The sequence below is a fragment of the Asterias amurensis genome, chromosome 9 (assembly GCF_032118995.1).
Source record: "Asterias amurensis chromosome 9, ASM3211899v1".
Lineage (NCBI taxonomy): Eukaryota > Metazoa > Echinodermata > Asteroidea > Forcipulatida > Asteriidae > Asterias > Asterias amurensis.
In genome coordinates, this window is record NC_092656.1 from 15,277,077 (window position 1) to 15,302,548 (window position 25,472).

The following is a 25,472-nucleotide window of genomic DNA, read 5'->3' on the forward strand; positions in this document are numbered from 1 at the left end:
ACTTTAATACAGGCCCTTTTACAGGCCCATTGGCCATCAAAACCAAATTCTTGTTTCTCTTCAAATGTAACCTTAACTTTATACAAATAGTCATTTCTCTTATATAATTACATTGTGACAATCACTCAAATCTGTAGAAAAAACAATTGATTTTACAAGTGAATATGTCCATAAAAAAAATTCTTTTACGAAATTGGAAAGAAAATTTGGAGGTCCAGTTCACCTTTTTTATGACGTACAACAAATTTTCTTAGTTTGTCTGTTCACTTGTTTATTTATTTTTAAATATTTTTTTAGCATGGTAGCTACAATGCCAAGAGAAGAACATCAGGATCTGATGCTGCATTAACCAAAACAAACAGTAAGTTTTAAAATAACATCATATTTTTGTAGTAAATTTCTGTCACTCCACATTATGTCTTGTTGGACTCGGATACAGTAGCCTAAATCTCATTCTCGTAAAGGGCTGAAAGTGTAGGTTTTTTAGAGTTTCGATTTCTTTTTTGTTTGGTCGGTCGGTCCCACATCTCGCTGACATTCTCATCAATGGCGCCAGCGATTTGAAGTGGCTTCTTCCCCAATGATCTCCAAAGCACAAATGCAGCTTGATCCGATGTCATCTCTGGTCGAACAAATCTCTCAAAGTCGGACTTGAATCTTGGATACTGTCGCACATCACCATCAAACACTGGAAGTCCCAACTTCTCTAATTGTAGGCCCACCGGTTTTTTCTAATAATAATAATAATCATGAACGGCACTTATAAAGCGCAGTCCTGAAGCGCTTTACAAAAATTAATGAGTAAACAGGTAAGTTTTCAGCAGATGTTTGAAAATGTTCTCGTTCGGAGCAGTTCTGATGTGGTAAGTTGTTCCAGAGTGAGGGTGAAGTATATGAGAACGAGCGGTGGCCATAAGACTTTGTGCGAGTGATGTATGGGACTAGTTGAGAGGTAGAGCTGGAGCGGAGGGTACGATGAGGTACATATGGATGAAGGAGATCTTGAAGATAGTGAGGTGCGGATTGGTGAAGAGATTTGTATGTCAGCAGGAGAAGTTTGAATTCTATGCGTTTGGAGACGGGTAACCAATGAAGTGAGCGAAGTACTGGGGTGATATGTTGTTGAGATGATGAGCGGGTAACCAGTCTAGCAGCAGAATTTTGAATATGTTGGAGTTTTGAGATTTGAGCGATTGGAAGACAATGGAGGAGGCTGTTGCAGACAGTGACAGCTCTTTAATAACCATGTTGGGATAGGATCAAGTCGACAAGACTTAGAGTGTGATCCCATGATCAGTTTCTTGACAGCATCAACAGAGAGAACTTGCAGGTGATCCAAAGTCGAGTTGCATAATGGTTCAGCGTCAAAAACCGGCGTGTGCGAAACGGAGAGGTTCGATGTGGCGAGATTGTTCTTCAGAGTCTGGACTTTAGTGTCGAAGTAACCGTGGAAGCGAATGGCAAAATGTTGTGAATTCGTTGCGGCTGGGAGAGTTTTAGACGATGTTGACATGCTGATCTTGTCAACCACTTGAAAAAGGCGCTTAGAGTCACAGTTCTCTCCTTTCTTCTCTCCTTTGGTGTTTGAGGGCACGTGGGTGGCAAAGCTGTCCAAGAACTTCCCAATCTTTTCACTGGTATGGTTGTGGATTACTCTCATGGCGCAGAGCCATTTTGTTTCATGTTCGGCTTGATCAGCAGGTACCACTCCGATGTAATTTATGTGCGCAAGTTTTGCCAACTCCATAAGTCGGTCAAGGTTTTTCTTTAGGGATTGCAGTGCTCCCTTCGAGCCAGTCTCAATTGATTGATCAACTTCAGTGCATAGCTGCTCAAGATCAGCTCCATGGACATTACGAAGCGTCCGTGCATTGATGAGGGCTTTCTGTGTCTCGTCTTCTTCTCGTTCATTCAATTTATCTTTCACAGCGTCACTCTGACCCTCACTAATCTTCTCTCTGGTTTCGTAGTACACAAGTTCTAGATCAAGAATCCATTTATTATGATCAGCGTCGTCAACATCAGAAAGCATGAGCACTTCATCATGTTTGGCACACACTGTCTCCCAAGCTGCTTTAAGATCTGTGTTGATAATATCAAGATGACGCTGGGGTTTATATTGCTCAATTGCAGCATCAAGACTCTGACAGATTCTAGTAAATCTCGCTTTTGCTATGCTCCTCCTCTTCTTGGCTTCAATATCTGCCATCCTTTTATTCTGAAGGCTTGCACAGATGTTCACCCCAGTGTTTCAAATGTAAGAATTAGCCTGTTTCACACAATTGTTCACATTTACAGTTTCCAACTCCTTGGTTTAATTCAGGGAAGGGTTTGAAACCTGCACAAATAAAATAAAAAATACAACAGGGTTTAGAAAATAAATATTATAAATATAGATGAAGCTTACCACAAACTTGCAAATAATAATATAATGTGAATTTATCAAAAGAAAATGAAATTCAACTAACACTGTTTGGCGTCCAATTATTCTCAAAATCACAGCTAAATCTTATGGTGCACTTCCCAATGAAAAATTAATATAACAATCTCTAGATGGGAATCTATAATACATATATTTGAAATTCAAACTTCATTAAACTTTAGAATCAAAATTATACATCGAGGGAAAACTCCAGCCTTACTTCAACATGAACATGCTTTAACATGGTGAGAAAATCTAGTGTCTAATTCCACACATAGGTATAGTGCATAGTGCATCAGGCACCAATCTAAATTGTTATACCTCTGTACACATTGTGAAGTTTGATTGGTCGAGAACCAATCGCGTGCCGTGCAACAAATACGCATGTATCATGGCTAATGATGCGCGCTACGCGTAATGCACAGCGCGCTGGGTAACATGAAAAGTGATGTACACCGGTGTACATCACCTTGATCGTTCCCGCCGTTGATCGATTTCAAGCGCTGTGCGAAACACGCGGGTTCGATCAACAGGTGAAGAATTGTTTCTTGTTTGAACTGTTCGTCTGCGTATTAAACCATGATTGAACTATGCATTGCTCCATCTTAATAATGTTTAAAGATAACAACAGAACTTCGAGAAGAGGAATAACAATGTTACCAAGGTATAACAAAACAATTGTTGCACGCTGTGACTGGGGTCCATGGGTTTTGTACACCCTCGGTGCTGCCACTTTTTTAAGGTACAGGTACATGTATATGCGGGTTTTTTTGTCCTGTTGTCTGTGTTCGGCTCAGGAATGACATTGTCTTTTCCAGTTTTGTATGCGTCTTGTATGAGTCAATGGCATCAACAAAATTGTAAATTTCCAGCACTTCGGTGCCACAACTTCTTTTGGAAACCGTCTGGCTGCAATTGGTTTACTGGTTTTGCACATGCGCAATCGTATCCCATAATGGAGTTACGTATCTGCCAGAGGGCAGTATATTTGTAGATCTAATAATTACATGATCTTTGTTGTATTTCAGGCTCATCGCAACATTCTCCAAGCAGTCCAACATCTCATATGAGTCAAGCACCGTTAGAAGTTTTAAAGATGCTTGAGAGAGAATTGGCCTGGGATCTTAATATCATAGAAGTAGAAAGGATAACTCTACATCGGTATGTTGTTTGCTTTTTTTTATTGCATGTTGATTGCATTTTTTCTTCTTTCAATGAGTACTCCATTTAAAAACAAATTGTAATAATATGAACATAATTCTACGAGAAAATGAACAGAAACAAATTATCCTGGTCTCTCATAAAAAGTCCACTTTTTGACACAGTTGTCAACCAGTTCTTCTGGTTCTCTTTTTGTTCGTCAGCTACATGTACATTGTACCCCCATCAACCTGTGGTTGTGTCGTGGCCAAGCAGTTAAGAGCACCGAATTCAAACTCTGGTATTTCTGATCAGCAGAGTTTGGGTTCGAACCTCCAGTCGCACACTTGTGTCCTTAAGCAAGACACTTTTAAGCAATGGTTAAACCATTGCTTCGTCCTTTGGATGGGACGCAAAGCCGTTTGTCCCATGTGTTTTGTAACGCAGGTATAAGAACCCAGTGCACTTATCGAAAAGAGAAGGGGTTCGTCCCTGTGTTCCTGGCAGTGGCTGCTGAATAGCACCTTGTAAACCCTTATAAGTGTTGTGATATGGAACTACTTTATCCTGCCCATGTATATTGTACACCACTGTGTTATCTTCCTTCTATTAATCTGCTGGAACTCCTGGCCGTTCAAAAGGCCCTCCAATCAGCTACAAACAGAGTGAAGTCCCATTTAGTCCTCGTGAAGACAGACAACTCCACCGTAGTCTCCTACATAAACCATCAGGGGGGTTACCCACTCCTCTTCCCTTTGCATGCTAACCTGGAGCCTACTCACTTGGTGCATTCCCCACCAAACCTGTCTACAAGCAAACCATTTGTCCGGAAAGGAGAACATCATAGTGGATGTTTCACGAGGGAGAGCTATCCCCACTGAATGGTCCCTCCATCGCCATGTGGTCAAGCAGATCTTAAACGCCCTAGACACTCCACAATAGATCTCTTTGCATCTCACCTAAACAACCATCTCCCAGTGTTTTGCGCTCAACATGCTCACCCGCAAGCTTGGGCCACAGACGCCCTAAACAACAACTGGTCGGGCTTCCTCGGGTTCCCCCATCTCCCTCCTTCCCAGAGCCTTATCAAAGATCGACCAAGAGAGGGCGTCTCTCGAGACGAGGGATCCCACGTTCAGTTGGGAAGCAGCTATACGAGACAAACGAGCGAGCACCCGCGAAACTATCGAGTACCCACGAAACGAAACGAGCGCTGCACAATGCAAGGACAATTTCAGGGATCGTCTTCTTGAAAGTTATTACAAATGCAGTAAACACAACCAGTGTCGGTATTGACCAATAATGAGAGCAGAGCGGCGTACAAAGCAAAACATTGAAGCGTTGTTATACTTTGTAACAAGTTACAACAAAGTGTAGCAATTTTATAATGTAGTTACAATTGCGGCACATCTAAGGGGAAGTTGTCACTTACTGTGAGGCTAGGAGTGGCTGGCTCCAAACTCCTGTCTGTTGTTGCCGTTTGAGACTTCCAAGAATTTCCGACGAACTCCCATGTTTTTAATAATAATCGCCGTTAAGGGACGTTTCCATATACATGTACAACATTTTTGTCTATACTCCTTGCCGTTTTAGGACTTTTGAGAATTTGGGAACATTTTTTAAGGAGAAGACGTCAGTTCGAACTGAATGTTTTCAATAATAATGTTGTTGTGGGACGATAAGCAGTTGGCTTTAATTTTATTTCAACAGTAAGAATGTCCGTACTCCATCTTCAATAAGTTGCCGTAATAATGTAGTTATTGATTAGTAGAATATCCGACGAGCTGTGTTGTAATAATAACCGCCGTTGTGGGACATTTCCAAGTTGTAAAAAGGTCAATACTTCGCCGTGAATAACAATGCTCTTTTGGGACTTGGAAAACATTTTTTTAAGGGGAAGATGTCAGTTCGAACTGAATGTTTTCAATAGTTTTGCGGTTGTGGGACATTTACAGTTGGCTTTACTTTTATTTCAACAGTAAGAATGTCCGTACTCTGTCTTTAATAAGTTGCTGTTCCACAATCAGTATTCCAAACTTAAACCAGGGAGAGTCGTCAGCTCTGATGGTTTAACGCTAAACGCATTTGTAAGTAATATTCTGCTTCTCTCAATGATGGCTCATTGAAAACGGATCCGCATATGACAATAAATGTTGATGTTGCTGGGAAAGCTGGCAACCAGTAGTGGCTATTGTATCATTACAACACCAGATAAGACCCACAGCAAGTGCATCACATAGACAATGCACACCAGGAGGTGTTTAAACAAAGGTGGGGGCCCCCATTGTTTAAATTGTTAGAGATCACCACTTGGCTTTGAGACCAGTCAGCTAAAACCACAAAGAGGTGCGAATGCAGCTTTATTTGTGTGAAGAGTTGTTGGTGGTGGGGTTTACTAGAGGGTAAATTATCATACTGGTAGTCACAGCCCATAGGAGTTTTTCCAATGAGTACCATAATACAGGATGAGGGTCGTTTCAAATAGGGCATACAGGGGATTGAGTATTGAGTGCCGGCTAATTTATATTTAAAAAAAGCGTATAGTGATGAGCGAGCGCAGCGTTTTCACTAACTGAACATTTTTAGTGGGTGCAACAAAGTGTTATAAAGTACTATAATTGTATCTGTTAAAAAACACTAGGCCTCTAATTACGAAACACATTTCACGGCACTACCACTTTGGCGTTGGAGTAAGCCAAATTTCGGGGGCACTAGATAGTAGTTTCTTCCAATACTCGAATGTCACAAAACGGCAATTTATTATACAGACGGAGTTTGGAGAGTTTTAACAGTTAAATAAATAAAAAAATCCATTACTCGAACGTCTAAAACGGGGCAATTTATTCAGAGTTTTGATCAAGTTGTTCCCCAAACAGTCGCAACTTTTCCCCAAAACTTGTTTTCCCCAAACAACGGCAATTTTTCCCCAAAACTCGAACGTTACACAAGGGCAATTTATAAAACAGACGGAGTGTGGACAATCTTACCATTTAAAAATTTCCCCAAAAACTCAGCAACTTTTCCCCAAAACCCTTTTCTCCAAACAACGGCAATTTTCCCAAAAAAAAACTCGAACGTTACACAACGGATATTTATTAAACAGACGGGTCAGACATTCTTATATTTAGACTCTTTTTTTTTCTCCAATCTCGAATGTTACAAAACGGCAATTTATTATCAGACGGAGTTTGGACAGTCTTAACATTTAAACAAAAATGTTTTCCAATACTCGAATGTCTCAAACGGGGCAATTTATTCAGAGTTCCGATTGTTTTTACCACAAACAGTGGCAACTTTTCCCCAAAACTTTTTTCCGAAAACAACGGCAATTTTCCCCAAAACTTTGAATGTTACACAAAGGAAATTTATTAAACAGACAGGTCGGACATTCTTATAATTATAAAAAAAAATTCACCAATATACTCAAATGTTACAAAAAGGCAATTTATTAAACAGACGGAGTTTGGACAATCTTAACATTTAAACATTTTTGCCCAAAACTCGACAACTTTATCCCGAAACTTTTTTTTCCCCAAACAACGGCAATTTTCCCCCAAAACTCGAACGTTACACCACGGCAATTTATTAGACAGACGGGTCGGACATTCTTATATTTATACAACATTTTTTCCAATACGCGAATGTAACAAAACGGCAATTTATTATATAAGGAAAAACAAAACAAATAATATTGTCAGACTCTGACTCTGACAAGTTTCTAGACGAAGAGTTTTAGTCCGAAAATTTTTAGGCCGAAATTTGCCGGGAAATCTGGCTGTAATACAAGTTGTGTTTTTGTTATTGATCAACAGAGTAATAATGTGCGAAAAATAACTTGTCGGAACATAGGGGTGTCGGAACATAGGGGTGTCGGAATATTGGCTGAGTTGTCGAAACATAGGGTTGTCGGAATATAGGCTGAGTTGTCGGAACATAGGGGTGTCTGAATATAGGTGTGTAGCCATAGAAATGCATATGTAGGTATCGGAGGTGAGTATTTTCCTAAATAGAATAGAAAATCCCAACAGATTTTGGGGGATTTTGGAACGGTGTGTGTTGATGGTCATGCCGCACAGCATGCTATATATTTAAATGTTATTTTCCTTAAATTGTTCTCATCTGTACATTTAATGTTTTGAATGTAAGTGTTTTCTGGGTTCTTCATCCCCATGGTCTCTATCCTTCCATTTGACCATTTTAAAAGGGATTGTGTTCCCAAAAACAAATCCACTGCACGTTTATTCAAAGCTACTTCCTAATAATAATGATAATAGATCCCTATATTCCACCAAAGGGATATTTCAGCTGCTCTTTGAAAACGAGCTTTGCAGAACCCATGCAACAATTTGACAGTTTATATTGCATCACTTCTTCTACTATTTCTACTTGACATTTTACATATACATTTCATTCAGAAATTTTATAATAAATTTCTGGTTTTTTTTTTTAAATCCTTTCAATCATAAAGGCCACTCATCTATCTTGGATTGAAGATTTTTAATCGTTTCAAGGCTGGTAGTTTTCTCGGAATCTCAGAAACTGTTCTTCGTAACTGGCTGCAAGTAATTGAGGCCAACTACCACAGCTCGAACCCTTATCACAACTCAACACATGCAGCAGATGTCTTGCAGGCTACAGCCTATTTCATTAGCAAGGAAAAACTAAAGGTAATTTGATGTGCCCACATTAAGTGGGAAAGCTGTATTGATGGTAAATTTAGGATTTAGAATAAAGAAGTGTTGAGAAAAGGTGTCTCTTTTGTGCTGATTAGAATCAACCCTTGCCCAAAAGTAATGTTGGGTACAACAAAATTTCGAACGTTGGGAGTTAAAGGTGAAGTAAATCTTCATTTTTTTTATCAGTGTATATTTTAGCAGCAACTTTACCATAGTCAAATCAGCCTCTCCTCCTTTGTCCTCATATAATTCCAATTGTTATATCGGGTATAAGTCATTTACATAATTGGAAATTTTGATCCAGACACAAAGGCACTTTCAAGAGATGCCACAACTACAGAACTTTGAATTTGAACAAATAACTTAAATGAGTTGACCTTGACCACATTCCTAAATTATAAGTTATTTACCTTCATCAACCTTTGACAAAATACTTAATTAAGATAAACTTCGCCGAACTCAATTATTTAATTGGTGACGCATTGGGTACGTTCAGACGAAAAGTTAAGTTAACCCTTAATCCAAACACCGGGATTGCGTTCGCATGGTAAGTTTATTCTTGTCCAGCGGACTAAACTGGGGCCTGAGGTTAATTACTGGCTCATGCACTGTAACCACTACTGATTGCTGGTTCCGATTCATCACACTGCGCACGTGTATATTGCAGGGTTTTCGCAATCATCTCAACGAACCTCATTTACAATGTAGGTGTCGACCCATGCATGTAATAATATATATTCATAAATACCTCAGACAGTTTCGCTATTCCTATTGGTGGAGAGCGCGTCAGGTGGGTGTGTATAAACCTTTGTTTATGACCCGTAAAAAGTGTTAATTCATGGGCGTGACACGCGACCTTGCACCTGTTCTTATAAGACAGTTTCTTCATTCCTATTGGTCGAGAGCAACGGCTGAAACAGTTGTGCCACATCACGCGATACGCGCGACGCGCAAAGCATTCCTTTATAAGGAGTTGTTTACCCGAGGGCGGCGGAGGGCTTTACCATTTCATAGCTTGAGGGGTGTTGTGTTGAAAGAAATCATTTAACAATTATAATTTTTGCATTTATTTTACTTTTTGACCAAAAAGTGATGATGTTTTTGACCGAAAAGGTATTTATGAATGGGAATCTGAGTGGGTTGAATTGGTTTTCAACTAGTGGTTTAAACTCGCCGAGGCCTGGTTCTTTATATTTTACCTCGACTTCGTCTCGGTAAAATTATCAAGAACCAGGCCTCGTTGGGATTAAACCACTAGTTGAAAACCTCTTCACCACACATTGATTCTCTTAATAATTAGACTTGTAAGGTGCACGTATCTACCCTGCTGTGTGTTCAAGGCGCAGTAAAAACCAAAAACACAAACAAAACAAAGAAAACAGACACAACAAAATTAGTTCTTTAAAACATCGATATAAGATAAGTTTTGAGAACAGATTTGCCCAAGCAGTTCATATTTACTGCCTGGCAACATTTCGCCAGCAGATATAAAGACCAGACGCACACCTGTATACAAAAATGTTCTTATTTTATTATTAAATTTTGATTATTATATTTAAATTTATAGTGTTACCTTTTCTTTGTCTAATGTGCGAGCCCAACATAACCTGTGTGCCTACACACTCATGCTGTGCACATGGGGAAAAAACATTGCACCCCCCCCCCCCCAACTTTTAAAAGTGTTCCGCCACTGCTGGCCAAGCGTGACTCCGTTACGTGGCAGAGATGCCAAGTTAAGACACCAGCTAGGTGTGAGATTTTTCAGAATGCCCACCCACCCCCCGCTTAAAAGGACATACATTTGTTTAGGCAGCCATTTTTTATAACTTGGAATACGAAATCTCTTTAGAAAAAATTGAGTTATTTTTTTTTTTTTTTAACACCACCCAAATTACATTTTGTGTACCACAAAATTCAAATCTATTTCAAAACGTATAATACAGGTTTCCAAGGACTCATTTTGTTTTGTCTGTTTTTATTTTGGTTTGTTTTACAGTCGTTTTATGTTTTGTTATTTTCTTTTTTTAATTAATCACACCGACCCTCCACCCACGACTACTCACGGTTGTGTGGGGTCCCACATTGCCCCACATCAAAGCCCTGGAAATGTTAGCAGTCTCCAACACACTGCTGCATTTTCAGATGGGCATCAGGGGACATGCCGTCCTATTGAGATTCAACAACACCAACGGTGTGGGTGGGTGGTCTTTTACCGAATTACCTTTAGAGCGCCCTCCCTTCCACACTATACATGTAGTTGATTCTAATGTACTTGCGCATGTAAATCTTGAGGAGAAAGAGAACACTATAACGTAGTACATACATACATGTACATTACATGTAGATTTAAAATTTTAAAAATTGCATCAGATACTGAATTAAAAAAAAGTTACCTTCCCATTGCTTATCTTATGTTCTTTGGTAAACTGTTAGAAAGAATTTCACATTTCAGTTACAATAAATGTCTGAGTACTTTTAGTTACGAGGAGTTACGAGGCAAGAAAGCCTGATGTTTACGTAAAGGAAGTAGTGACATTTGGCGACAAACCGGCCCCGGCTATGGAACTGACTGCCCTGAGGACAAGCACGTTCAAGCCCCATTCAAAGTACAGTCACCGCTGCGAGTGACGACTGTTTGATCTTGACAACGCAAGCCACACACTTGTACGATAGACTTTCAGTCCATTTTTCACAGTCTTTTTCAAAAGTGTTACGCATTCTGGTAAATTTATTTTGTTTAAAATGATATTTAAATACTGTTAAAAAAGAAGATTTTGGATAAATCTGTCGTGCTAGACAAAATCTTACGACATTAAGGATGCTATGGTGTGCTTAATCATACGTAATTGGGAGTGACAAAATGTCAACATTTTGCATGACGGAGCTTTATAGCACAATTAAAGAACCAACACTTTTACCTTATTGTATCGGTTAGTTCCTTTTACTCAAAATATTTTTTTTAAGGTTTATGACGAGTTTTGGAGCAGACAATAATTAGCACACAAAACGGATTGGGAAATTATGTCAAACTTCAAGGACATGCAACTGTAAAAACAACTAGACTTCAAGTGTTTGTGAACAAACACAGAGCTGTTCCGTTTTTAATTTTCAATGTTCAAGGGGTCTATAATTGATTATAACACCCCTTGCAAAGATTCTGCCTGCGTCACATGACATGTCTTAGTTTTGCTACACGACGGCCGTCGGTTTGCCATGCGCTAGTCCGAAGACTAGCACATGGCGCCGTGCGCTAGTCCGACAGACTAGCACACGGCGTGCAGTACCCAGACGTCCGTTGCGTGTACGAGGATGATAAATTAATAGTCTGTAACCATTTCGGATTGCACGACACGACATGCAACACATTCAGCAAAAGTGTTTGCAATCTGTATTCGCGTCGTCCGTGGATTGTAGCATTCAGGTCTGTAACTTAATAATAATAGTACAGTATTTAGAAATGTTTGGGGTGTTATAAAACAAATATTGACTGCTTTTACTCGTGCAATGGTTAAAAACTATGACTCCCTCGGTGATCCCCGGAGCGTTCTATTTTCCCTCGGCTTCGCCTCGGGAAAACAGAACGCTACGGGGATCACCTCGGGAGTCATAGTTTTAAACATAGCACTCGAAGCAGTCAATATTTGTATAATAGTAACTGAAGATTGGTTGCATGGTTCTTGAGATATGGTCCCACTTCCGGTTGACCCGGAAGTAAAGGTCAATTTGGGGTCAAGGTAATCCAATTTCAATCTTTAGAGCTCAAAGGGTCTATAACTGAAAAGAACTTTAACATTGGTTGTGCAGTTCTTGAGATAAGGTCCCACTTCCGGTTGACCCGGAAATAAAGGTCAACATGGGGTCATACCTACCCGATGCGATTGTCCAATGCCAAAGGAGCCCATAACTGAAAAAAGTCTGAAAATCGGTTGGGTTGTTTTTGAGATAAGGTCCAACTTCTGGTTGACCCGGAAATAAAGGTCAACATGGGGTCTTAGTTTTCAAAGTTAATTTAATGCCTAAGTAGTTTATAACTGAAAAAAGTTTGAAAATCGGTTGTGTAGTTCTTGAGAAATGGTCCCACTACCGGTTGACCCAAAAGAAGAGGTCAAAATGGGGTCACGGATTTTCCCCAACAAAATTTAATGCCTTAGGAATCTATAAATAAAGAAAAAAATTAAATCGGTTGTGTAACTCTTCAGATATGGTCGCGGATACCCGAGGCAATTCTCCTATGACAAATGAGTCTAATACTGAAAAAAACTTTGAAATCGGCCTTACACTTCTTGAGATATAGTGCTGCAAAGAAAAACTCATTAAAGCTTCTAATTAGCATAAATTAACATGTGATGACGTCACAGTCTTAAAATTGTATTTTTCGTACTAATAAATTTCATAAGGTACATGATGGTATGCAACTTACCCCAATCCAATGCCTTGTACAAAATCTCAATTTTGTATTGCATTAACCGTGGTAAGCTATTGCAATGTGTTGAATGTGACTGCATCCAGTTTATGAGGTACTACATGTACGTTGTACCCATGATGCCAAGATTTTTAATTAATCGTTAATTATAGACGTACTTTGATTGATTTTAATGGACTGAAACATCTCTTATTAGAATCAGTTACTCCAATCCCCAAGGAGTCTATATCTACAAGCAGTCTGTTAAACGTCCGTGTAATTCTTGAGATATGGTGCTACAAAGAGTTCCCAATTAAATATGCAAACATGGGTCACATGGTTGATTAATTACGAATTTAAAAAAAAAAATTGGTCGGTGGTTTGATGTTTGATCCAGTACAAGTTGATTTAACAGAACTCTTAACCACCAAACTCTGCGCTAATGATCACCATTTTTCACTTACTGTGTTTTTAAACATCATATCATGTCATGCATGCACACAGGTTATGTTGGGCTTACAATTGAGAAAAAGAAAAGGCAACACTATCGATATAGAGATAAGAATCAAACTTAAATATTACAAAAAGAAATATATTTTTAGTTTTGGGGGATAAAAAAAATTTGATATCGGACGGAGATTCGAACTCGCAACTCTTTGATGTGTAGTTGCGACTGATGACCACTAGGCTAGAAGGGCACGATGCAAAAATGGTGGGTTTTTACATGTGTGCATCAACAGGGGGGATTATGATTCGGCGAAATAATTCTCGTTTCATGATTTTGCGACCATTGTCACTAAATATGAACTGTTAAGTATTAATATAACTATTAAGTATGGTTGAAATGTAGTATTTGATGCCTTTAGGGTTTTTTGACGACGACGTCGATGTCGTTAAAAACCCCTTTCTAATTACGCACGTTCGTTTTAACGAAAACCCATGCACAGAGTAATTGGTCCAGAACGCGGTTAGAAAAACAAGGACAAATTTAACGCACGTTCTAACGAAAATCCCAAACCTCCGTACGTTGTGCGTGTACAGAGTAATGTGTCCAGAACGCGGGTAGGAAACAAAATAGTATAGACTCCTCTCGAGAAGTCAACAACTCATAGAGGTACATACTGTGTTGTATTACCAAAGAGAATATTTCACAATAACATGAAAGTGACTGCATCAAGTTTACAAATTAAAAATTCAAATGAAGACCACGTGGTTAATTAATGAAGAATTGTTACACTTTTTTATGAGAGTAAAGCTTAGGTTCTAAGCTTCAATTTGATATATGATTTAACTATTTTATCCTAATACTTTAGGAGTAGTGGCCTAAACAAAAATGCCGTACAAACGCTATGGGGTTTTAGGCGGAAACAAAGAATAATAATAATAATAATAATAATAATAAAAATAATAAAAATCTCGACGAAAACAATAGCTGTTCCGACTGGATCGGAACAGCTAAATATTTGGAGCATTAAGCCCGGTTCATACTTCCTGCAAATGCGAATGCGACGTCACAAATTCGCAACGAAAAATTCGCAGCAATTCAACTTTGTTCAACTCACTTGCGAATATTGTTGCAAAAGGAGGGTTGTGATGTCAAATTCACGTCACATTGGCTTCGCATTCGCATTCGCAGGTATGAACCGGGCTTTTCTTGTTGTGCATGAAATAGTTGGTGGATAGCCTCTGCAAAAAATTAGAATACATTTTTGGCCGAGAATACTCCCAATTTGGTAATACACATGTATATCTCTCAACAATTCTATATTTAGCAGATTTAGTACTGTATTAGTTTTTTGTAATTATGAAATTACTATGCACACATTAAATGAGATTTATAACAAGTGAAAGAGGTCAAAAGTATGTTTCAATCATCCTAACTGATGTGCATACATGTACATGTAGGTCACAACATTGTTACTTGATTGGCTTTTGAAGAGCATTGTTCTTGCATATTCATGACGGTCTGTTGACCTTATTCAGTGCATTAAAGTTCACTTATGCAAAGAACTAAATAGACTCGTGAAACGTACGTTAGGAGAACGGCAGCAGAGGGTGCAAGTCAATTAGAAGAGGCCGCAGAGACACCTACATGGTTGACATCTGCTCGCTATGCCATACAATTGACAAAGCCAAAATTCTTACCAATAATATGGATGTTGTGAAAGGAGGCTTCAAAGTGAAAGGATGGTTCTCCAATGGTCTGTTGAAGGATGAGGAAAAACCCAGGGAGAGCGATTCGTCATAGAGCAAAAAGTGTGAGGAGTGGTTTGCAATTCTGTGTCAGATCTTCTGCAGTACAAAGTTAAACCAGTGGCAAAAAAGGACAAGGAATTAATGACAAAAGGTATGGTGTTACATGTATAAGTGAATTGGCGTTCACTGGAGCACTACTGATCAGAGGCAAAATCTTGATGCAGAAACTCTGGCAAACTGGCATAGGCTGGGATGAATCCTTGTGTAGGCCTACCGATTTTGAAACAGAGTGGAGAAAGTTCTTTACTGAATTGGAGCAACTGAATGGTGTATCCTTGGAGAGATGTCTAAAGAGGTTGACTGAGATTGCGATATTCTGTGATGCATTTGATGCAGTTGCTTATACAAGGTGGGAAGAGGATGATGGAACCCATAGCGAAGAGCCATTGCTGGAAAGTCACGTGTGGCCCACTGAGAAATATGTCTACAACTCAATTTGTAGTTACAAGCCGCTGTCATTGCATCCGGACTATATGCAACTCTTAAGCAAGAACTGTCAGTTCAATCTGACCGAGCTATATTCCTGTCAGACAGTACCATCACCTTATCCTGGATTAGAGGTCAGTCCAAGTCATTTGTTGCAAACAGACTTGCAGAAACACAGAGTCAGACCAACCCATTAGGAGACGGGCAACATATACCAGGAGAGCACAATGTTGCAGACAAAGTGTCATGAGGGATTGGCGTCAAAGATCTAGAAGGTGACTGGAAGAATGGTCCGGACTTTCTGCGACTGCCAGAAGAAGAATGGCCTGAATGTATCCTTAAAGCTGAAATAAGTTAAGTTTATCGAGAAGAGCAGAAAACTACTGGATCCAAGAAACTCAGAAGAAGATGCATGTTGACAGGGAGAAAGGTACATTCAAGTCACAAGTCCTTTTTTAAAGGATATCTTGTCACTATGTGGGAAAAAGAGAGAGGAATGGTTTGCTCTCTTATGATATGTTGCCAAGAGAACATCACATTCCCTACTTGATCACATTAGATGTACATGAACACCGTCATTATGGTGTCGCTACGACTGCTGCCAAGGTCAGGAACAAATACTGGATAATTGGAGTGACCAAGCTCACAAAAAGGTGAAATTTAGATAAATTTAATGCAGAGCATTTGACCACAAAGCTAAAACACAACTGATGGCAGATCTTTTAGTGGACAGATTGACCCCGATGCACCGCCATTTTACTACACAACCTGCAATTATTTTGGTCCGTATGTTAAAGTTGGAAATAACACAACGAAGCACTATGGGGTCATATTCACATGTCTCAACACTAAAGCCGTCCATAGAAGTAGCAGTTGACTGTTCTACTATGGAATTTCTACAAGTGTTGAGATGATTCTTTGCCATCAGGGGATGCCAAGGCTGATAAAAAAGCGACAACAGTACACTAGTGTGGGTGCTGAGAGACAGCTGAAAGAAATGGTGAGTGGATGGAGGAATGATGAATTGCAAGAGTTTTGCGCACAGCGACAAGTCACATGGAGATTCATCACACCTCTGGCTCCTCATCAAAACAGATGTGCGGAATCACTTGTAAACAGCTGCAAATATGCTCTGAAGAAAGTGCTCGGCGAACAACCACTTACTCCGTTTGAACTGCATACCTGTCTGGAAGAGATTGCAAATCTTGTAACTGAGCGACAGATAGGAAGACTGCCAAATGATCCTGATGATGGAACTTATACATTTGCCCAAATGACATTCTGTTGGGACGGGCATCCAGTAGGGTTCCACAAGGACCATTTCGCCTGACCAACAATCCTAGGAAAAGACTGGAGCTCGTGCAGCGCATAGTTGATGCATTCTGGAAGTCATGAATTCGCGATGTATTTCCCCAACTGGTTCCTAGAAGAAAGAAGGACGTAGACAGACGGAATGTGAAGGTGGATGAATAGCGGAACATAACCTGGTTTGTGGGCAATGAAAACTTGGCAAAATAATGGAAGTGTATTAAGTTGAAAACCGTTAACAGCCTGCTAAGTAGACCCGTGACTAAAATTGTTGTTCTGTATCCAGTAGAAGGGTATGACTAACTGAAAGCAACTGTATTGCCTTGTGGGGGCAGGATGTTTCGAGTAGAACTGGTAATTCCAATGCAGGTTCCAATGCAGAACAAAATGGCATGTCGCTGTTTCGTATGTTTGTGGGAAAGAAATGAGCTGAAGTACAGTTTTGGGGCTATTTACCGCTGATAATGTTATGGTAAATTGTCAGGCTGTACCTTAATTTTTGGATTATAAACCGGGGTTGATATGTTGATTTTTACATTTAGTGAACTCCAGCGGTTTATTCGCCGGGCGGCTTGTATGGCGACTTATAAATATTGAAGAAGAACAGCATTTTTTTTTTTTACAAGAAACATCGTTTAAAAGAACGTCTTAAAAACAAATACAATACAGACAGGAAAAATCATACACTAGCGCGCCAAACTCACTCTGAAAATCTTTTAACAAGAAATTATTGTTACATGGACGACTCCACCAACCTTGTCTGCTGTTACAAGGCCATGCCTCGATTTTATTCCTAGATGAATGGGTCACAAAAAGTCCTATTTCTACTCCATAATAAATCCATCTGTCCAACAAGACCGATTTTTGTCCATATATGAACACTTTGATGAACGTCAAAATGATGTTAGTCCAGCGACTCTGCATATACATGTAGCGAATTGGAAATAATTGTCATCCTCGGACTCATAAAATAATCCATGATGTGTCACGATATAGTGGGGTCGAGCGCAAGGCAAGATCGTGAGTACGAGGATATCTGCCAAAATAAATATAGTCGGGTTGCCCTTCCACACAGAGAAAAAATACATGCTAAGTGTCATTGCCAAACTACTTACTTCTGGGTTCCGGTGTGGCGGTTTCAACTTTCCGCCTTGTTCAGTTTTCCGAATGACCAAATACTGTAACATTACGTCATGCGATGCCTGCGCACAGCAAGCGAAAGTAGTCCATTTTTAGTGCTGTATTGAGTCATCCGTTATATACCCTCTTGTAGCTGTCATGGCGGCGTCCACGAGTCGAGTACAACGAGTCGAGTACAACGAGTGGCAAACGCATGGATCGTATGAGAGAATTTACTACCTTTTTTTATATTTTTTTTTATACAAGCAGAGTATGACCAGCTTAAAGTTGTACATGTACGCATGATCGAATACGTGTAAAGATGGGGCAAAAGAATATGTGACTTAACAGAAAAGAATCAGAATAGAAACAAATTGGGGTCACTGAGAGAACTACAATACAATACCAGGGTACTCGCGGCGGTATTTTTGTCTGACTACGTCACCCGGAAAACTGAACACGCCGGAAAGCTAAAACCGCCACACCGGCTGCCATGTAGAAATGGGTGCATGTTTTTTTGGAGATTCTTTTTTATTTAGAGCAGACTTTGAAACGATCGTCGTCGGATGGTCGGACTCGTCTGCCAACTCACCCCTCATCAAGCGACCCATGGATGTAAGCAAATAATCGCGGGATTTGGAGAATAAACTTGTTTGATTGTTTCAACAGAAACAAAAACACACATGCAACATAGTTCTTTCTTTATTTTTCACAATATTTCAATGAAAATATTAACCATTATAAATGAATTTCTGCCGGTCGAAGTTAATATTTTCGTTCCTGCTACTTGCGCCGTCAACTCGCCGTCAACTCGCTTGTGCCGTCTATTTGCCTTCAACTTGACCACTACGCAGATGGCAGGTATGAATTAGTCTTCACCCAAGACGTCAGCTATCAATTAACACGGCGCAGTACATAAGACACTATGCGGTACCAATCATTGACATCTTGGGTCTAGACTAATCCACATGCAGAAAGTCGCCCTCTGTTGTGTAAGCTCTGTAAAAAAAGCAAAATGGCAGCCGACGGTTTTGCTGCTTCGAGGTGATTTTGAATGAGAAAAAAAATCAAATTTTAAACTGAAATGTAACCCAAAAGTCATGAAAATTCTCCTTTAGGTAATACTTTATCTTTCTTTGCCTCTTTTGTGGATTTTAAATGTATTATTGGAGGAGTTGACGGGGAATTGACGGCACCAATTGAGTTTAAGGCGAGTTGACGTCAAGGTAGGACCCCACTTTCACACGGCCCCTCTCTTTGTGCGCTAGTGACTGCGGGTTATTTGCCGGGCGGTTTATGCGTCAACACTTAAATATTTTTTTCTATATTTTGGGGAAGGGCGGTTTAAAAGCCGGGCGGTTTGTAATCTGAAAATTACGGTATATGTACTGCTGACCTGCATGAACTTTGTGTAACAGTGACCAGTCACAGTAGTAAGTTTATTGTACTGATTGAAGATAATACAGTGTTTATTTACATGTACACAATTTGGATTTTGAGTATTAATGTTCAAAGGTTGATTTGTAAAGGTTGGTAATTTAGTTCTTTGGTCGGTACATTCAACAATGGTTCATCCATGGTTCGTCAAAGCTTGTTAAAACTGCACAACATGCCTAAAATGATAACATGTAAAATTACCTTCGACGAAATAAAGGTATTATTTTACAGTATAAATGTAAGACTTCAAACGTCAAATGAATTCAATCCTTAGCAGACAAGTTGCTCAGAAAGAAAAGACGCAACAATGTTTTTGGGGTCGAAAAAGAAAGATAAGACACTTCTTATATGCAGAAATTTATGGTAGACCCATCCACACTACTGTGGGATGGGGATTTGGTGCTTGATCTCATTATTATATGCAGCCACTTTTATGGAAAAAAACATACCCCATTGGTTATCGTGGACCAGCGTTGCGCACAGCATATCAAGTAATTATTATCTTTGAAAGATCGTAAGCAAATTTTTGTTTTTAAATGGATTAGAACTTGCAAAGGAGAATGATAGAACGCTGCATGTGCTCGATAGTAATCCATTTACTTTTGATCATGCCACCTTTTCCACTGTGGTCAAGTGGCAGGTCAGTTGCGTTGTACCGCTGGTTTATTGGGCCTCGGGTAGGGGGTGGTTGGTCGTAAAACCTAGGTTATTCTGCGCTAGTCCGCCTTTTTTTTTAAGGTCTAGTTTAGCCCACTTCCATGGGACGGATTGACCCTTATGGACTCTATCTTTTGCGTTCCACAGAGGGTTATTTTAGCATTTTTTGATAAAGGGATAATTTAACTCATTTTGTGAGCGTACCTTTTAATGACCAAACTTCCAGACAATAGGTTATTCATTTGAGTTATTATTTAGATTATTTATGTCAAAAGCACCTAGAGATAACTTTATATCAGGCGCTATATATTAATCGCATTATTATTATCATTGTTATTATTGTCATTTTATACAGCCAAAAGTAAGGGACAATTTAAGGATTAGCATTTAAAGTAGAACAAGGAAGTTTCAAAAATTGGCTGGCCATTAATTTTGAACAATTTACTTATGTCCTACATGAAAAGTGGAAAAAGGCTGTCGGCCTATTTTCACTTTTTCAGTAGAACATAATAAGTAAAAATTATTGACACCACTCAAACTGCTTCAAACATCTCTTATTCATGATCAGTCGCTTGAATAGAGTCGGCCTCAACTTATTTACTTTAGTAACACCAGCTTAACCAAGTTCCATATTTATACTGACCATCCACTGTATTTTAATTACCTGATGTTGCTTACAATTTGTCAAGGGTTGCTTTGAGCCTGCTGATGATATTGCTTCACTTATTGCTGCTACATTACATGATGTTGACCATCCAGGAAGAACCAACTCATTCCTTTGCAATGCTGGCAGTGACCTTGCAATACTCTATAATGACACGTAAGTTACTGACTTTTGGATAGGTTACTTGAGATATCTTTATTTAAAGTAATTTGCCCTGTACTGTGTTTGTTTTAAACAATATGAAAGCAAGACATGTTTGCCTTGATAAAGTGTTTTTGGTTTTTGATTTTACATGAATGCAACTTATATTATGATGGTGTCAGTTCGATTTTATTTTAATATTGTTCAGCGATGTAAAGAAATCTTATTTCAGTTTCTTATAGTCATCGTTTTTTTTTATTATTTTGTTTATGTTATGATTATTTATGTGTTTGTGTAAAACAATATTTGAACCCTGTTGTCTGGCATGCCTGAAACCGTGCACATGCAAGAAACCATGCACACGTCTTACATCTTTCCTGCAAAATATTCTTCATCTGTTTGGAGATTGTGCGAGATCTTGAGCAAAACATATCACCACCTTAGCAAGGTTACTTGGTCACCATCTGTTCCTTACACTTGGAGAGTGACTTAAAAACATTATTCTTGTTTCTTGTGGAATTCATTCCTTTGCATATTCCTATGTCAGTGCCAGAAATTATGCAGTGCACCAAATTCTGCATCCTTGCAGAAACACAAGACGGCGCTCTTCAGACTATGCCCGCTTACATTTGATGGGCATTTTGATCATGTACAGTGCTTAATTACATTGTCATCTCAATGTTTTTTTTACTGCTGGCAAGTTTCTGATAACTACAAGTATGTATGATTTGCTGTATTGGGATAACTTGTATGCATGCCCTGTCCTTGCTTGCAATAAGAATAGAGGTACATGTAAGTAGAGTTGTGGAAACTAATCAAGGCCCTAGGCATGCTATAGGTGACCAAAATTCCAGTGTGGACATACATGTACAAGATGCTACCTTCCTATCTACTCTGGGGATATCTGATACTCCATGCATGGAGGAAGATGGAGTGCATAAGCTGTGGCCTACTTAATCCATCATCCAGCTTGTTTTATTCCATCTTTATGGGAAGTGACTTATCCATCCTCACCCAACCGAGTCCTACACATGTACATGTATGTCAAGTAGAGATTCTAAAAACTACATGAACATGTACTGTCTTCCCAGGCGGCACCAATTGGCTCTCCAACTGCCTCATCCTCACCATTCAATAAATGTCGCATCAAACCTGCCTTTGATGTACACAACCTAGGCAGCCTGGTCATAAATTTTTAGAGCATCTTCTCGAAACGTAACATATTTCCCCCTGGCTATTACCTCTACAGAAATATATAGTTATACATTTATTCTAGCAGATGGAGTCCATAGGAAACAGAACAAAACGAGAAAAAAGCGAGTCTCTTACCTCACGTTAAAACATGGAACTTAAGGGTTATTTTTGATTCATCGATGACACTTCAGCCACACATCAACAACATTGTTCGTCTGTCATCATATCACATCAGGAATATAGGTAAGATTCGCAAGTACTTGGACAAAAGTGCCACTAAAAAGGTCATTCATGCATTTGTTACTTCTCATCTTGACAACGGCAATGCTCTTCTCTATAGTATTCCTAACAACCAGATTTCCCGACTTCAATGCCTCCAAAATACTGCTGCCTGCATTGTGACACTGTCTTGAAAATCCTGTTTTATCGCCCCCATTCTGAAACTTCACTGGCTCCCGATTTCTCAACGAATCATCTTCAAGCTGATGCTCATTGTTCACAAAGCTCTCAACGGCAAGGCTCCCCACTATATATGTGAACTGCTTCAAGTTTACACTCCATCAAGGAATCTTCGATCAAGTTCCATGCTTCTCCTCATTGAACCCAAGTCTCGACACTCATGGGGTGACAGGTCTTTTTCTCCAGCTGCCCAACGCATCTGGAACTCTCTACCACTTAATCTTAGATCTTGTCTTTGTACCACAAAGCAGCACACAGCTTGGGCCACTTAGGAATGACACAGACAAAGCAGATGTTTCGAGAGAAATATTGGTTTCCTTTTATGAATAGCATGGTTGAGAAAATCATAGGCCAATGCTACGAATGCCAAGTGACAACTAAAGACCACAAGCAACAGCCAATCAAGATGACAACCATTCCAGAGAAACCATAGGACAACGTTGCTGTAGACTTCAGAGGACCATACCCGGACGGTCACTACAACCTTGAAGCAGTTTGACAAACGAACGAGATACCCAGAAGTTTGAACAACCTACTCCACCGCATTCAAACCAACACAGGAGAAACTTAAGGAGATGTTCGCGACTCATGGAACACCGAGACAACTAGAAAGTGACAATGGCCCACCCTTCAATTCCAAAGAGTTTGCAAAATTTGCAGAACAAGAAGGATTTCACCACCATCGAGTTACGCCAGAGCATGCCAGAGCCAACGGTGAAGCCGAAAGCTTCATGAAGTTGATGAATCACAGCGAACAAATTTCCCATCTCCAGGAAAAGAACACCATCCAAGATATGCTTACCAGATACCGATCAAATCCACACCCAGCAACCATTGTCACACCATATGAGGCATTGATGAATAGACCGGTGAGAACCAAATTAGATCACCAAGTGAGAAACAACTCCCCAAAAACCAAAGACAACATCATCAATGAGCGAGACAAACTGTATAACTAGAAATTGAAGCTGAATGCTGAAAACAGGAACACAAAGCAACACAACTTCGTAGTTGGAGACTATGTACATGTACAACTCAGACAAGCCAAAAAGAACAAATGGAGTACAGCATATATATGAACCAGCTTTCTACATCAAATACTGCATTGACAGCAGTGAAGAAGAGTTACAGACGGTCAAGAGGTATATCGCGATGCCAGTCATTTTAAGCTTGCCAACTCTGTTGCCCTGTAGCTGGAGGCAGTTGAGATCCTATGGTTTTTGCAGCAGGTCAGTATACCGCGACAATATAATGGATGTTAAATTTGCATCGGGATAAATCGCTTCGGTACCTGCTGCTAAAACATAAGGTTCAAAGCCTGGGTTGTAATTTTTGACATTCAATTCTTGTTTTAGCTGTGGGCACATTGGGAATAGAACACAATAAATATACAAGTATAATTCTAATATTCTTTCTGCTCCAAAAATTATTTTATAAAACCCCACACGAGGAAGAGTGGCATGGTTGGCTTGTGCGTAAAGCGCTCGGCTCTCACCAAGGTGACCCCGGTTCGATTCCCGGCCAGATGTGAGTTGAGTTGTGCGTTGGTTCTCTGCTGTGCCACAAGGGTTTTCCAGACCATCTGGTTTTCCTCCCTCAGGAAAAATCAAACACTTTCGATCTTGGCTGTGCTCCATGGCCAAAGGCGCCTTGCATTCCTGCTTCTCGAACACGTTGTATCCGCGTCCTTCGCAATTCAGCTCTTAGCTGCGAGTAGGATGATTAGCCCCTCAAATTTAAAAAAAGACAGAACCTTGAACTTATTTCCAGAGAAAATCAAATGCTATTAACACCTCACCATATAGGATTAGGTTTCTCAACAATTTGTCACCTATTTTGAAAACTACAATGTAAGCCCTTCAAAATGTAAGGGATAAAAAAAATTGAAGTGATGTTTACCTCATCACTTAGTGTTTTTTGTGTGACTTGCTTTTTAGGGCTGTACTAGAAAGTCATCATGCTGCACTTGCATTCCAACTGACTACAAGAGAAGACAGGTGCAACATTTTCAAGGAGTTAGATAGGTAAGTAATCCATAATACATCGTAGGAGGTCCTGTTTTCAAGGTGTTCCTAAAATCGTGGCAAATTTTTTACCTCTCTGTGCACGATGTAAACAGTCCCTAGATAAAAAATTGTGTGGTTTTATTTGCCAAGCAAAGAGTCTCCTCTCCCTGGACCAAAACTTAGAAACACGTAAGGCTCCACTGGTTGGATTGCACTTGTAAATGCAAAAAGTTTGGTATTTTAGGCATTTCTACAAGGAACAAAAATATGTCATAATGTTGAGGCCCTATAAAAAATATTTGCCCACCCAAAAAGTTTCATTAAACACTATTTCAATTCACAATTCATGATGATCAAATCATGTGACTGAATATTTTGCTGAGCATTCTGGAAAAGAAATTAAAGAAGCCATGTGCCTTATATCATTTTCTAATATTTTTTGAGATTTTTATTTTTTAACCCTCATATCAATATTATTATTAATACTAAAATTTAAACAATCGGCTTGTTGATTCAATTATCACCGTTACTTATACGCTTTATTATAAATATTAAGAAAAAAAATATAAAAAATAAAAAATTAAAATCAGATTTGAAAGCCAGTAATTATTTACACTTTTTATTATTATTATTATTATTTTTTTTTTTTTTTTTGCAAGTTACCATGGTAATTTTTTTAATTTAATAAAAAATATTTTGAATAAAATGAAGACAACTGCTGGCTATAGAGTCATACACAGAGTCTCAAAGATCACTTGTAGTCACTGCAGATGTTTCTTCCATGTATGGCTTCACCGGGAAACCATACTTTCTCATTTGTCGTGAAAACAGGAAAAACTCAGAACAAGTGGGGCCAGTTGAAGTCATCGAAGATCGGTGTGTGGTGTGAACATTTCAATGCCCATCAAGTTTTAATATATGTTTGCATACTTCATATTAACAAATGAAGTTAATTAGGGCATCGGTTGATATAAAAATTATGGCATCATTATTTTTTTCCCAATTCAAAGAAAAAGGCATAATACCGTGAAAACTGGTAAGAGGAGGATATACCTCGTTTATGGCTTTAGGTCCTTGATTCGAAATAACTGTTCAATTAGCACTTGCTTTGGGTTTAGGAGTCCTTTCTTTAATGTCATACAAAACATTCTTAGTTACCCATAAT

The 25,472-nt window shown here is 39.2% G+C and overlaps 1 protein-coding gene and 1 pseudogene across 4 annotated transcripts in view; both read left to right on the forward strand.

Moving 5' to 3' along the window:
- LOC139941977 (high affinity cAMP-specific and IBMX-insensitive 3',5'-cyclic phosphodiesterase 8B-like) overlaps window positions 1-25,472 on the forward strand; it is a 232,362-nt gene that overhangs the window by 146,915 nt on the left and 59,975 nt on the right. For all 4 annotated transcript variants that reach the window (XM_071938629.1, XM_071938628.1, XM_071938630.1 and 1 more), the window contains 5 exons: window positions 298-361; window positions 3,451-3,583; window positions 8,031-8,229; window positions 20,533-20,663; window positions 24,239-24,325. In XM_071938629.1, the coding sequence (XP_071794730.1) occupies window positions 298-361; window positions 3,451-3,583; window positions 8,031-8,229; window positions 20,533-20,663; window positions 24,239-24,325 (614 nt within the window). The remainder of the gene's footprint in view (window positions 1-297; window positions 362-3,450; window positions 3,584-8,030; window positions 8,230-20,532; window positions 20,664-24,238; window positions 24,326-25,472) is intronic.
- On the forward strand, window positions 15,839-16,795 carry LOC139941760 (uncharacterized; annotated as a pseudogene).